The sequence below is a fragment of the Oryx dammah genome, unplaced genomic scaffold (genome assembly GCF_014754425.2).
Source record: "Oryx dammah isolate SB20612 unplaced genomic scaffold, SCBI_Odam_1.1 HiC_scaffold_4, whole genome shotgun sequence".
In the NCBI taxonomy this organism is placed as follows: domain Eukaryota; kingdom Metazoa; phylum Chordata; class Mammalia; order Artiodactyla; family Bovidae; genus Oryx; species Oryx dammah.
In genome coordinates this window covers 68,866,728-68,882,365 of record NW_024070188.1, presented here as the reverse complement: position 1 = coordinate 68,882,365, position 15,638 = coordinate 68,866,728, and the positions used below count along the sequence as shown (strand labels likewise).

At 37.0% G+C, this 15,638-nt stretch overlaps 1 protein-coding gene across 12 annotated transcripts in view; it reads right to left on the bottom strand.

Moving 5' to 3' along the window:
* UTRN (utrophin) overlaps positions 1 to 15,638 on the bottom strand; it is a 547,129-nt gene that overhangs the window by 336,217 nt on the left and 195,274 nt on the right. For all 12 annotated transcript variants that reach the window (XM_040238622.1, XM_040238626.1, XM_040238624.1 and 9 more), the window contains 6 exons: positions 14,960 to 15,109; positions 13,405 to 13,566; positions 12,703 to 12,831; positions 11,598 to 11,771; positions 8,994 to 9,149; positions 3,370 to 3,540 (listed from right to left, as the gene is read on the bottom strand). In XM_040238622.1, coding sequence (XP_040094556.1) covers positions 3,370 to 3,540; positions 8,994 to 9,149; positions 11,598 to 11,771; positions 12,703 to 12,831; positions 13,405 to 13,566; positions 14,960 to 15,109 — 942 coding nt within the window. The remainder of the gene's footprint in view (positions 1 to 3,369; positions 3,541 to 8,993; positions 9,150 to 11,597; positions 11,772 to 12,702; positions 12,832 to 13,404; positions 13,567 to 14,959; positions 15,110 to 15,638) is intronic.

Genomic DNA, 15,638 nt, shown 5'->3' with positions numbered 1-15,638 from the left:
TACTCTTGCCTGGAAAATGCCATGGGCGGAGGAGCCTGGTAGGCTGCAGTCCGTGGGGTCGCTAAGAGTCGGACACGACTGAGCAACTTCACTTTCACTTTTCACTTTCATGCATTGGAGAAGGAAATGGCAACCCACTCCAGTGTTCTTGCCTGGAGAATCCCAGGGACAGGGGAGTCTGGTGGGCTGCCGTCTATGGGGTCACACAGAGTCAGACAGAACTGAAGCGACTTAGCAGCAGCAGCAGCAGAGTGGTGGAAATACACTGAAGAGTTGTAAAATATGCATGGTTCTTAACTCTGACAATACAACTTTGAAAAAATTGGGTGATAATGTTACGTACTGATGTTTCATTTGGTTTACTCTAATGATGTGAATGTACTGTGAATTTGTGATTTGTATATACCATCTTCATTATTTCAAATCTGAAATAAAATTAAGTGGGAATTTAAGAGTGAATGGTTCCAGAAGAAATAAATATCATTAATTACTGTCTTTGCCCTAAAAATGATAATCAATTGAAAAACTAATTGAATTTTTGTGAGTAAACAAAGATGATTAAAAATTAAATATGCAAAAATTGATATTGCCTGTGTACCAGCTATAAGAAATTAGTTTAAAATAAAAAGTATACTTTTTACATACCAATAAAATAAATACACAGGAATAAACTTTTTGGCATATATGCATGTTTACAAAGCATTATGTAGAGAGGGAATTTGGAGAGGAAATGAGACATTTACATGTTACTAAAAAGACTTAATTTAGTAAAGATGTCAATTCCCCTCAAAACAAATTTATAAATTTAAGGCAATTCAAACCAAAGTTTCTAAAAGAATTTTTTAAAGAATTTAAGAGTAATAATTTTAAAATTCATATGAGTATATACAAAAGAAGGAACATAAAGTCAGGAAATCCTGTCATTAACTACATGCTAAAGTTTATTATAGAACCACATATTAAATAGTTGAAGAACTTTTCAGAGGGTCAGATCAGCGAAGCAGAAAATAAAGCAAAGTAACAGACAAAAATAATACATGAATTGAGCAGGTCAAATCAGTGAGGAAAGGATAATTACTCAACAAACAGTGCTGAGATAACTAGCAAACTATTTGGGGGGAAAAGGGTTAGAGCCTTACCTCATTACACACACCAAACTAAATTCCAGAAGGATTAAAGCATTAAAGGTAAAAAAGATGAAACTATAAAAGAGCTAGAAGAGAATATAAGTAAGTAATTATGTAATTTTGTTGTAAAGTTGGCCTTTCTAAACACTAAAGGCAAAAATTAGAAAAGAAAAAAGATTTTATTCTTTAAAAAATGTATAATAAGTGTTTTTAAAATATACAGAACAGAAAGGAAACTAGAGTGGCAAAAAATTGCATCAATACACAACATATTAAACTTTAATAACTGTAACAGGTAAAGATCTCCAAATTACAAGATCAAATGGAGACAGAGCTACAAATGGCCTATATGCTAAAGGAAAATGTTCTAATTAAATAACCAAGACATGTTATTTGTCTACCATTGTCAAAAGTTTAGTTAAAACAGGCAAGTAGGAATTCTCACTCACAGCTGTTGGGTAAAACATTTCTGAAGGACAATTTTGTAACCAGTATAGACTTTAAAATGGATACATCCCTTGACCCAATATTTTTAGAGCTAAGAATTTATCCTCAGAAAATTAATTAGCATTAAAATATATGGTAAGATTTAACCACAAGTATACTCATCACAGCAGTTTTTACAATAGTGAAAACTGGTAATAATTTAAATGGCCATGAATGGAGGAATGGGACAATAAGAAATAAAATATCTCCAATGGGTGACACAAAACACTTGTAGATAAAAGAAAATGTTAAAGCTATAACCTGCTTTTCAAAAAGGTAATGAAACACTAGATATAATTCTTTTTAAAATATATGCTTATGCCTGCATGTCTACATGGGCCTACAAAAAAACTGAAATGATAACAGGGTCTTCTTTGAACAAAGATCATTTTTGCTCCTGTCTCTTTTTTGGTATTACACTATGCAAATATCATTCAATTAGCTTATAGGACTCATGGGACTAATAAAAAATAATGACTTTCAAAGTGTATTGTAGAAAAAATATAATATTTCCTTGAAAAAACTTTAATTAAAAAAATATATAGTTAAGTGCCTTTGGTTGTCATTCATCCACTGTAACCCATGGATTCCACTGTTTTTCACTTCCTTCATATATCCCTTTTACTCCACACAGCCCACGGCAATTATACATTCAATGAGCAATTAAACTGAGAACATTCTTTCTGGTGACTAATATCTTGAGTTTCTTACAACAGCTAACTTCAAAGAGCATTCAAATTAAGGAATTATATCACACTAGGACCTCAGAGCACCTCCCTCTTCATACCCCAAAAGTCGACACCTGTAGAAGAAGTCAAAACTGATACCTGGGGTTTTATGTAAAGCTCTGTCACAGTACTGATCATTTATTTTCAGCATTTATCTCTAGTATACATGCTTCTTAGAAAATGAATTGAGAAAAAGAGAATGCTTTGGTTTAAAAAAAGAAAAACTAGTTTGTGTTTCATTCAATTCTTTGTCCACCTCAAAAGAGAGAATTGGCAAATCAACTCTCTAATCTATGTGATTTCTAATGTAGGACTAGAGAAAATTTTTTGATCTTTTATTGATTTTTTTAAAAATTCTGTTTCTCTGCTCTCTACAGTTAGCAATTAGCTTGCAATAGAAAGATTAGTTTGCAGTTAGTCTGCAATAGAAAGATTAGTTACTGGTACAAAACTTACTATAGAAGAACTAATAAATTCAGCACAATAGTTTGTGAAGAATGAATACTCAAAAAATGTCACTGATTTTGAAGGTGATAGTTATACTGTATAAGTATAGTTATACTGTATAAGTATAATGACTACAAAGACCTTGTTGAGCCATGTGAGTTTAACTCTTTAGAATCAAGATAAAAACATCTTCTGGGGAATTCCTTTCCAGTTGTTTGGACTCTGCACTTTCACTGTCAAGGACCTAGGTTCAATCCCTGGTGGGGAACGAAGATCCCACAAGCTGAGAGGTGTGGCCAAAATCAATCAATAAATCTTTCCCCTATCTTAATATACATATATGTATATATTATCTGTATATGTATATATATGCATGTGTGTGTGTGTGTGTCTTCTGAAGTTAGCTGCTTTTAAAATATTCTTATTCTTTTTCAGGACAGAGATGTAGAAAAAAGAATGGAAAAATGAAAAGACAATATTTAGTATGAAATGGAGACAAATGACATATACTCAGATTTCTCTGATCAGAATGCCACCGATTACACCAATAATCTTCGTGGTTCACCTGAACTACAACTTACTTTAGCCCAGGAAATTTCTGTATCCAAATCACCAAGCAAAGTTTCTGAAGTGGATTTCTGTACCAGTTCTGTTTCGGTAACAGAAAGCCATTCAGAGAGAGAAGCAGCCTCTTTCTTCATTTTCCGAGCCAACTGGGATGCTCTTTCCAGATCCTGTTTTCCCTCTGTCACCTTAAAAAAAAAAAGCACAAGAGAAATGAACATGGGTGGAAACCAATATGAACTAAAGATCCACACAGATTCATAGTTAACCCCCAAGACATATCTAACCTTTATCTCTGGCACCTAGAATCACTCCATTCTTGCATTTCTGCAGGAAAACAATATACTGTAGTGGTTAAGTGTCAGGCAACCCTGGATTTTCATCTTAATTCTACCACTTAACTTCCTCAGTGACCCTGGTAGAGATATAGCCCTCAGAAGGTTGTTATGAGTTTTTAGTGAGGAAAATATATACACAAAGGTCTTGCCCCAGTCCCTTCAACAAGGTTAAGGCATCAATTAATATCATCTTTCAACATTTTGAGCAGATGTTTTAAAACCCTCTCAATGAGGGATTCCGTTTAAAAAACAAACACACATCAACATGAGGGAGAAATAGCAAGATTTCTTACAATCATATGTTTCACAATTAACTGCTTAATTTAAAATACATTAAATGGCTATGGAATACAAACTTTTATTACTATTTTGTTCTTACTGTTGTTGTTAGAAAGCAAAATGAACTTAACTGACATTTACCAGCCTCTCATATTATAGTAATGAATCTACACCTGTTATACAATAAAACCCGGTGATCAGCACCGTTTTTTCCACTTAACAGAACAGGACAGCGAAGCTTTAAAAGGTTAAGGCCATGAGCAGAGCAGCATGACCACGAGACTGAGCCTGGTCTGACCACTGGCATTACACAATGGTACGTTCAGACTAAAGTGACTCACAACCTAATGCTGAGCTGACACTTTAAAGGATGTCAAACACAATAAATAACACGAAAACATGTTCCTCCTCTTATGTGCATGTATGTGTAGATGACAATATTATAAATAGTAGAGTGAAATGTCATGTATGGGATGAAATTTTTTAGATATGGAAATCAAATTTTCTTAGTAAGTAAAATGGGATTGCATTTCTTACTCATCCTGTAAGTTTATTTTTACTCTTGCATGCCTCAAAGATTGATTATTATTCAATTCCTTCGTAAAAGTGAAATTTTTTTCCTATGGAATTTAATTAAAATTCATGACTCTAAATTAATAGCACCTCAAGGCAGACTTCAGGAGAAAAATATTTGAAATATGTTAAAAGATATTATGATACTTATCTGACTGACAAGCCCAGGCAACTACACAATCATCATAAAACTTAATGCTACCAAAGATTTTGGTATACCAGGAAGAAAATAATTTACAGTTCAAGTTATAACAATTTACACTCTCTTCAGCTGACCTAATCAATATATTTTAAGATGTACTGAATATTAAATTAGGCAATATCAAGTTGTAAATCTTTTACCTAATCATTTATCCCTTCTCTCTCCTGGATATGCAAACATTCCTTCTCAATAGGATCATTCCCACCAAGGATGAAACATACTCAAGCATCTGTCTGTCTATCTCTTTCTCTCTCTCACACACATACACATATACACACACATACATACACATACAAATTTCCTCCTTTGGCCCCACCTTCCCTCCCTCTCTCCTACCTTTCTCACGCAAATTCTCAAAACCATTTGTCATCCCCATACAGCATTCAAGCCATGACATTCTGGCCTCTACCTCCATCATTCCACAGAAATCATCTTTGCTAAGCTCAGTGATGACCCCAGTGGCAAAAGACCTACTATATGCTTTTAAGTGGATGTCTTGTTTTTAATATTTCAGTAATATTCCAAACAAAAACCTACACTCCTCCAAATACCCTCCTTCCTTCAGCTTCCCAGACCTAGCATGTTCCTGGTATACTACCACTTCTTACCACTTTGTTATATGTAGTTTCTCATGCATATAAAATATATGGTTGCACAATGTGTGTTTTTAAGGTGTATACTGTAATCATTTTATATACATATACACTGTGAAATGAGTACCACAGTTAATTAACACATCCATCATTACATAGTTACCTTTTTCTGTGGTGAGAACGCTTAAGATCTACTTTATTAGCAGATGTCAAGTTTGCAGTTATAGAAAACAACACAGAGGGCCCTCAAAAAATTTAAAAAAGAACTGCTACTATATGATCCAGCAACCCTACTCCTGGTGTACAACAAAGGAAATGAAATCATCATTTTAAAGAGATATCTGCATTCCCATACTCACAGCAGCACTATTCACAAAAGCCACTGATAAATAAATGGATAAAGGAATGTGGTATACATATATAAACACACACACACACACATACATATATACTTTAGTCTCTTTTACAAGCTCATCACAAGCTCATCTTCTTCAAATATCCTCCTAAGTGATGTAATCCCTCAAAACTTACTTAATTCAGAAACTTTTCTTTTTTCACTATTGATATATCCTCTCCCTAGGCAATCTCATCATCACTGAAAATTTTAATTATCACCTCTATGCGTATGACTCATAAAATTTATATCTTCATCCCAGATATATTCTCCAGACTTGAATAACTGTGTGAATATCTGACATACGCAATTAACTCTCGCAAAGACACTTAAAATGTCAACATATCCAACACACGTTTATGATTTTCCACGCTTCTGCCTTTAAGTGTCCCATCCAAGGACGGCACCATGATCTTCCACATAATCAAGCCAGAAACCCAGGAGTCTCCTTATCTCTCTCCTGCATCTCCACATCAAATTCTCCACCCAAGTCCTGCTTACTTTACATCCTAAGTATCTATTTTAAAAAATCTGTTCATACTATCTCCAATATTCCACCCTAGTTCAAAGCACCATCATTTCTCACTAAGAGCGTGACAATGACTTCCTAACTGGTCTTCTTACATCCATGCTTACCTGTCTGCAATGTACCCTCCAAACTGCAGTGAGTGGCCTCTTAGAAAAACAAATATATGAGCATGTTCTCTCCCTGCTAAAGCCCTGCAATAATTGCTCATTACTTCAGAGACAGAGATTAAAATATTTACCACAAACTCGAAGACACTGGTAGGATCTGGTTTCATCACTTGTTCTCACACTTGTTCTCTCTGCTTTAGCCACACAAATGTACCATGCTGCCTATTGCCACAGACTTTTACACATGATGTTCAATCAGCCTCAAAAATTCTCCCACTGATTTCTGCCCTGGCTACTATGACTTATCCTTCAGATCTCAGCTTATACACCACTTTCTCAGGGACGGTTTCCTAACCCAGACTGGATCAAATCCCTCTTTACACATACTCCTACAGTCCTACATATATTCCTTCATAACACTTTTGGCTGATAATTTGACATTACTTTGTATGACTACTTGATTAAAGCTTTCTTGTTTTATTTCTCACAGTTCCACTTGGCAGAGATAACATGTTTTTGCTAATCACTGTATCTCTGCCTGTGTAACTCCTCATACACATTAAAGTCTAGTTCTGTTGAGTGAGAAAATGACTTAACTCTAAAGCCATAATCACAGAAATTTGGTGTAAAAACCAGCCACACTGTTACCATTTATAAAATGCCGTGTCAATTAATAAATACAGTGAAAGTGAAAGTCGCTCAGTCTTGTCCAACCCTTTGTAACCCCTTAGACTATACAGTCCACAGAATTCTCCAGAATACTGGGGTGGGTAGCTGTTCCCTTCTACAGGGGAATCTTCCCAACCCAGAAATTGAACCCAGGTCTCTCATATTGCAGGCAGATTCTTCACCATCTGAGCTACGAGGGAAGCCCAAATAATACAATAATATTTCACAAGTAACTTCAGCTGTATAATATAAAAAGAAGCTCTTACCATACATGTTCCAGATGTGCAATGTATCAAAAATGGTATACCAGTATATCATATCAGTAATCTAATCTTGCAGAAGTGAAATCCAAATTGCCCAGGAAAAGTATGACTGTTAGTAATCTCAAAGTAATCACAAAATTGCAGCTTGTATTCTCTGGGCTTGTGTAGAAACTTGGTTAATATTTAATAACCACAGAAGGGTTTAATATATTATCTAACACAGCTTTTCAATATTAATGAGAATGTTTCACTTCATTTGTTTCTGTGTTTTATCTTGTTTTTGCTTGTCTGGTTTCAGAGCAGAGATTCTCAATAAGAGAAGACGTTAAGCTTAATGGATCCAGTCAGTCATTCACAATAAAGGGCCTAACAACTTCCCCACAAATTCACTAAAATGTCCAAATTATAGATGTTTCTGGATAGGATTTTAAACCCTGCTGGATTAATGTGAAGTTCCTGATACTATTTATTAGAGTCCTAATGTTTCTAACACTTCTCAAAGGATTGTTCAATCTAGAAATCCAAGGACCAATAACCTGTGTTTATACAGAGACTATTACTTTTGGAGTTTCCTCACAATAACTTATGAAATGGCATAGCCTTTGAAAATATAGAAATTAGTCTGGATTAAATATTAAAAATACATTTCTATGTAACTATTCACCACTTTAACAGTAACATACTCTGTGAAAAGGCAAAAAGATATGATACTGAAAGATGAACCCCGCAGGTCAGTAGGTGTCTATATGGTCTATAAGGTGTCTATGAGGTCAATATGCTACTGGAGGAGAGTGGAGAAAAGAGCCAAAGCGAAAACAACGTTCAGTTGTGGATGTGACTGGTGGTGAAAGGAAAGTCCAAAACTGTAAAGAAGAATATTGCATAGGAATCTGGAATGTTAGGTCCATGAATCGAGGTAAATTGGAAGTGGCCAAACAAAAGATGGCAAGAGTGAAAATTGACATTTCAGGAATCAGTGAACTAAAATGGACAGGAATGGGAGAATTTAATTCATATGACCATTATAACTACTACAAAGCTATGGTTTTTCTAGCCATCGTGTATGGATGTGAAAGTTGGACTATAAAGAAAGCTGACCACCAAAGAATTGATGCTTGTGAACTGTGGTGGTGGAGAGGACTCTTCAGAGTGCCTTGGACTGCAAGGAGATCCAACCAGTCCATCCTAAAGGAAATCAACACTGAATATTCATTGGAAGGACTGATGCTGAAGTTGAAACTCCAATATTTTGGCTACCTGATGCAAAGAACTGACTCATTGGAAAAGACCCTGATGCTGGGAAAGACTGAAGGAGGGAGGAGAAGGGGACGACAGAGGATGAGATGGTTGGATGGCATCACTGACTCAATGGACATGTGTTTGAGTGAGCTCCGGGAGTTGGTGATAGACAGGGAAGCCGGGTATGACACAGTCCATGGGGTCGCAAAGAGTCAGACAAAACTGAGCAACTGAACTGAACTGAAATGTGGACAAGAATCCCTTAGAAGAAATGGAGTGACCCTCATAGTCAACACACACTTTTAAAGATATATAATAAAAATTATTGGAATAAATGGAAACATGTATGATTGATGCCATAAAATTCAAATAAGCATTCTTCTCCCAGAAGTAAAATTTTAGAATACATAAATGAGTGAGAGAGACAGAGGGGGCAGTACACCTGCCCTGCTCACCTGGGCACCCAGGTCATTGTAGAGAACCTTCAGAGAAGTCAGCTGCTCATCCATCCCCTTAGGGTTGTCGGTTTGCTGCTTCTGGACAATGTGCCTTCCTGTTTTTATTACTGTCTCCACTTCAAGCTTGACTTCACTCAAAATTTTATAGAGTTTCTTAAAAATAAAGCCAGACAAATTATACATATTAGTGAAAATGTATTAACTGGAACCATTTCAGAACATGGATGACAAAGATGGACAGCTAAGAACTAACCATGGAGATCAAAGGGCTTTATCTCTCTCAGATCTGGTTCAAAGAATGAGTAAGATGAAATCAAGGTTGTAATAATTTTTTAAATTCAGATAAGAAAATACACTCATAGGGATCATACTTGTCTTATTTAAAAAAGACTCAAACCTGTATCTGTATCATAAAAGCTTAGGAAAGTACTTGATAATATGAACATTTTCCTACAAAAAATGGGAAACATGAGGACAAAAAGTTGAACGTCTAACATTTTTTAAAATTACTTTTTTCAAAATCCTAAATGACATTACTAGAAAAAAGCTAATGCTGGCTATTTCCAGCTGTGGGAATTTGGAAGTATTAAGATACAATTTTTTTCTTACAGTTCTCTGAAATACAAAGTCTACCACAATGAGCACATGGTAGTTATATAATGAAAAAACATATAAAAGTTCCATACATCAATATGCATATGACCATAAGAAACTGAAGTTATATAGGTCAAATTCAGAGATGCCCTCATCCTCATTGCTTTGAAACTGAAAAGCTTTATCCTGGGCAGGTTCTCTTATCTCCATTCATCATAGTGTTGACCTGAAACACCCACGTGGCATGGCCACATAGTAACAGACCACTGGACTAGATGACCCAAGGTCAAGGACAGTGCTTGCTTTGGTGATCTCTGTATCTCAGTAAATATACATGTACATTCATACATGCATATGCACACGTATTATGTATAAAAATTCATCCTATTTGTTCATCCTTCCATTCTTTCCAGTTTTTAAGTAATCAAACAATCTTCAGTATGCAAAGACATGTGGAGATTACAGTTTTGAAAACCACAAAGAACTCTTCCCAGACTTTTCTTAGCATGTGTCATCTTCCATTTTCTCATGATTCTTCTCAGGCAAAACACCAATTCTAAGACTGTGAATACTCAGGCTGCTGCTGCTGCTGCTAAGTTGCTTTAGTCGTGTCCGACTCTGTGCGACCCCATAGATGGCAGCCCACCAGGCTCCCCTGTCCCTGGGATTCTCCAGGCAAGAACACTGGAGTGGGTTGCCATTTCCTTCTCCAGTGCATGAAAGTGAAACGTGAAAGTGAAGTTGCTCAGTCGTGTCCGACTCTTCACGACCCCATGGACTGCAGCCTACCAGGCTCCTCCGCCCATGGGATTTTCCAGGCAAGAGTATTGGAGTGGGGTGCCATTGTCTTCTCCAAACACTCAGGCACATGATCTTTAAACTGAAAGATCTGTGCAACTGAATTTTAAAGTTCAAAACTAAAAAGTAATAAAGTTTTTTAAATAATTTTTTCTTTTACATCCTAAGTTTAGATTTGATTTAAAATTTTATTTTCCTAGAGAATGATTTTTATGCTACCATATGACTGACATCCATTCTAAGTATAATTTCTTCTTTCACACTTTAGGCTTAAACTTGATAAATTAATATTTAAAATTTTACTTTCTTTGAGAATGAATTTGCTGGACATTGCAATATTCCTGACATTCATTCTAAGTATGGTTCTTCTGGTAGTGGTTTAGTTACTAAGTTGTGTCCGACTCTTGCAACCTCATGGACTGTAGCCTGTCAGATTCCTCTGTCCATGGGATTCTCCAGGAAGGAATACTGGAGTGGGTTGCCATTTCCTGGTTCTTCTAGCTAACTCAAATTTATCCTTTAAAATTTAGCTGTTTAGTCACATTCTGTCAAAGCCTTCCCTAACTTCATACTGTGATTAAGATATGCTTTCCTCTTGTTTTTAAATCATGTTATATACATGTCTATTCTAGTTTCCTTATCTCATTACACTGTACTTCAGTTCAGTTCAGTCGCTCAGTCGTGTCCGACTCTTTGCGACCGCATGAATCGCAGCACGCCAGGCCTTCCTGTCCACCACCAACTCCCGGAGTTTACTCAAACTCATGTCCATCGAGTCGGTGATGCCATCCAGCCATCTCATCCTCTGTCGTCCCCTTCTTCTCCTGCCCCCAATCCCTCCGAGCATCAGAGTCTTTTCCAATGAGTCAACTCTTCGCATGAAGTAGCCAAAGTATTGGAGTTTCAGCTTTAGCATCAGTCCTTCCAAAGAACACCCAGGACTGATCTCCTTTAGAATGGACTGGTTGGATCTCCTTACACTGGAGTGATTGATTTCAATCTCTGCTGTCTCTCTCTCCTATCTCTTCTAATTTCCTAGGAGGAAAGGACCACACTTCTAATTTTCTAACCTGTTTTTCATCATTTATCCCTATTCTTAGCACATTTTAGACTAACAACAATTGAACAAACCATGTACATAAGCACTAGATGAAGCCATATTAGCAACAGGAAAACCCATTGGACACATTAACTACCCAGTGGCCTTACCATACACTTGTCCAAGTGGGTCTGTATGACATCAGGGTCCACATCCCTCACGTCCAGAACATGAAGCTCTGCTTTCACACCATCAAGCACACGCTTGCAGTCAAGCATGCGCTGTTCAAAGTTAGCAGGCTTCTGGAAAAGCTGGAACTTTGTGGACACCTCTCGAAGTTTCCTCTGTTGGCAGAAATGAAAATAATAATTCACGTTAGAATGATAATCTCTCTCAGCAGAGAATATTAGCATAACACATACTTCGAGAAGGGGTAGAATAAAAGAACAATAAAAATACTCCTTAATGGAAATCTGTGAGGTTGCCTGATCATCTTAAGGAACTGTACAGCCCAGTGTCATCAATTCCTTGACACTCAGGGTTTCAATCTGAAATATAATGAAAGGCTAAGATAGCCTCACTGTAATGAAAATCACGTTAATTTTCTCACCTGTCTGAACAACACAGTTCAGAAACCTAGAATTCATAATGCCCTTCAACACAAGCTCAAAGTCAAAGTCAGTCTGCTTCTTCCAGCACAGGGCTAAGTCGGACTGTGCCCCATGCACTCAGCCTGCCCAGTGTACCAGCCACACCAGTCCCGACGGAGTGCGTGCATGTAGTCATGTTCAACTCTCTGCAACCCCATGGACTGTAGCCCGCCAGGCTTCTCTGTCCATGAAATTTTCCAGGCAAGAATACCGGAGTGGGTTGCCATTTCCTTCTCCAGGGGATCTTCCCGACCCAGGGATCACACTCCTGTCACCTGTGTCTTCTGCATTGGCGGGCAGATTCTTTACCACTGAGGCTTCAAGGAAGGAAGCCTGTACTGATGGAGGTTCTGTGTCAATGGAAAGACCCATACAAAGCGAACTTCTAAATCGACATTGCTCTGTCCTCAACTCTACTAGAAAATTCAGATCCAATAGTTTCCACCCAAACAACAATCTGTTTCTGCTGCCCACCTTAGGATGCCGTGTGCCTTCAACACACCACTCCTAGCCCCTTCTTCACATCACAGAGAAGACCAAAGGCATCCAAGTCATCAGCTCTTTCTCATTTTCTTTTTATGCCCAACACACTGAGAAGTAAAAGAAAGCTGCTCTCCCTCCTCACCTGCAACACATCCATCTGACTTCCTCCCCTGGCAGTCCGGCCCTCTGGGGAGGTCTGGGGTGGAGACCTCGTACTTCTTCTCAACTCCTCTAGAGTCAGCTCATGGGCTGAAATCTCTGCTTGGATTTTCTAGAGAGATTAGAAAAGGGAGAGAATATCATTTTTAAGTTTCATAGAGTCATACAACAGGTAAAAACACACTCTGATACAAACTTTAATCAGCGTGCAGCATAATAATGTGTGTGCCCAGTCACTCAGTGGTGTCCGATTCTTTGCAACCCTATGCACTTTAACCTGCCAGGTTCTGCTGCCCATGGGATTTTCCAGGCAAGAACACTGGAGTGGGCTGCCATTTCCTCCTCCAGGGTAATAACAATATGGCCACCCTTATTGCAGGACTCTGTGCATGGTGCATGAAGGTCTTTGCACTGGTCATTTCGAATGCTCACCACTTATTTACAAAAACAGAATTTTCCCAGTTTCATAGCTAAGAAAATTAGAATTTTTAAATGGTGGCTATTCGATAGGACCTCACATAAAAACTATGAGAACCCCCAAACCCACATGCTGCCCTGTAAGTAAGGTCAGCCTCTCTCATTGACTCTGGGTTGAATGGCAGGCAGGGCTGGTTCCCATGCAGGTGAGGAGATGATTACAGACACTCCCTTTATGATTGGAACACCCTCACATCCATGGCAGTACCTGAGCTTCCTGCGGAACTTGGAAGGCATCTACCCTGTCAGTCAAGTACGTTGTGAGCTGCTTGTCCAGCTCCCCTAAGCTCTCCTGCAAGACCTGAAGCATGTGGTCAGTTTCCCGCAGGACCTGGAGCTGCTTTTCCAAAGAAATCTGCTTGCTCTCTGCCTATAGGAGGGGAAATGTAATCATTAGTCTCTCAGCACAAACAGAAATGGCTGAATATAAGAAAACTCTTATGTTCTAACCACCAAGAAAAAGAGCAAACTATAAAAGCACTACTTCAAGACTTTGGCCTGCACTTTAAATAATAATTAGCAATAACAGGGAAACTGTCCTTCTAATACCTTATGCATCTTGCAGGAAATTACTTCTTTCTATATATGTAACATGAAAAAATAGGAAAATGCTCTTGCAGACACTATGTTAAATGAAATAACTCAAAGGGTAAAGGACAAATACTGTATGACCTCACTTATATGGGGAATCTAAACAGTAACAAAAACAAGAAAAAAACAAAACAAACAAAAATGAACACCAAGCTAACAGAAACAGAGAACTGGTGGTTGCTAGAGGGTGGGGGCAGGGAGTAGGCAAAAAGAGTGATGAGGATCAAAAGTTACAAGCTTCTAGTTATAAATATATCAATCATGCCAAAGTGATGTAAGGCATGATGGTTATAGTTAACAATACTCTATTGAGAGATTAGATCTCATAAGCCCTCATATTGCAACTATGTATCATATCAGAAGTTAACTAGTCTTATAGTGGTAATTAATTTCTAATGTATATAAAAATCAGATCATTAAGTTGTACACCTGAAACTAATAAATGTCATATATCACTTATACCTCAATATAAAAAGGGGAAAATGTAAAGATTTTTTTATGTAACATTCCTTTATTTTAATAAAGGAAAAAAATAAAATATGTCATTTATTACACATTTAGGGCATTTGTAGGACTCAATAAAAAGCCTATAAACAAAAATATAAAATATAACAGAATGTCTATAAATACAGTGAATACATAAGTCTTTATTTTTCCAAAGTTTAAAAAAGTTCTACAGATGTGCCTAGTATTGAACCACTATTTCTTGCACTTTGGGGTTAAGTTTGAAGCTATTCATGATCTAATCATCAACAGTTATTTTTTTAATACATGCCTAAAAACTTCTAATACCCACTTATACCTTCTATAAAAACAGTCTCCTTTCTTTGCTTCCTGATATGAACATGCATGTTTGATACATTCTGAGTATATATATAAGAGACAATGAATGGCTCTAATGTTTACTAGGATAATATGAGTTATTATTGCATACAACTATAATATAATCCTTAAAGAAAATTAAATAGTTCACAAGTAGCAACAATCTCAAAATTAAAAACTTTTTAATCATCAAGTTCTGCCTGCCTTATAGAGTCTCCTCCTCCCCACCTAGTATTTCAATGTCCTCAGCACCCCCATTGGTTACCAACTTTTCCCCTTGCTATCAGTTTTTGAGGTCAGCTCCATATCATAAACATTTAACCAACACTCAAGCATGGCTCCGTTCTTACCAGGTGACTGAGGTCTTCATATCGACTGTTGAAAGCCTCCAGTTTCTCACTGATTATGTCATCAAGGATTCCTCCATCAATCAGAGTCTGGCCAAGTTCCCGAATCTGGGTGCGATTGTCTGCTGGATGTCGCAAAACAGATTCTAAAGACTGGACAGGGACAAAGAAAAAAATAATGCATTTACCAAGGCAAAATATATCAACAAACCTAAAATTGTTCACTTGTTTAAGACAAGCACTATATGATATCACATATATGTAGAATCTTAAAAAAGTCAAATTCATGGAAACAGGCACTTGCTGGGGGCAGGGGGTGAAGGAGAAGGGGAGAAGTTGGCCAAAGGGTAAACATTTCCAACAATAAAATGAATAAATTCTGGGTGTAAAATATATAGCATGGTGACTATAGTTAACAATACTATATAATATATTTGAAAGTTGCTGAGAAAGTAGATCTTAAAGGTTTTCACCACAAAAAAGAAATGGTAATTATGTAAAGCAATAGAGATTTAACTAACCCTGTTGTGGTAATCATTTTTCAATATATGAGTATATCAAATCAATCCACTGTACATCTTAAACTTACACAATATTATATGCCAATTGTATCTCAATAAAATTGGAAGAAAAAACAAAATTGCTCATTTTTTTAAACAAATAATTCTGCCTTCTAGAAATC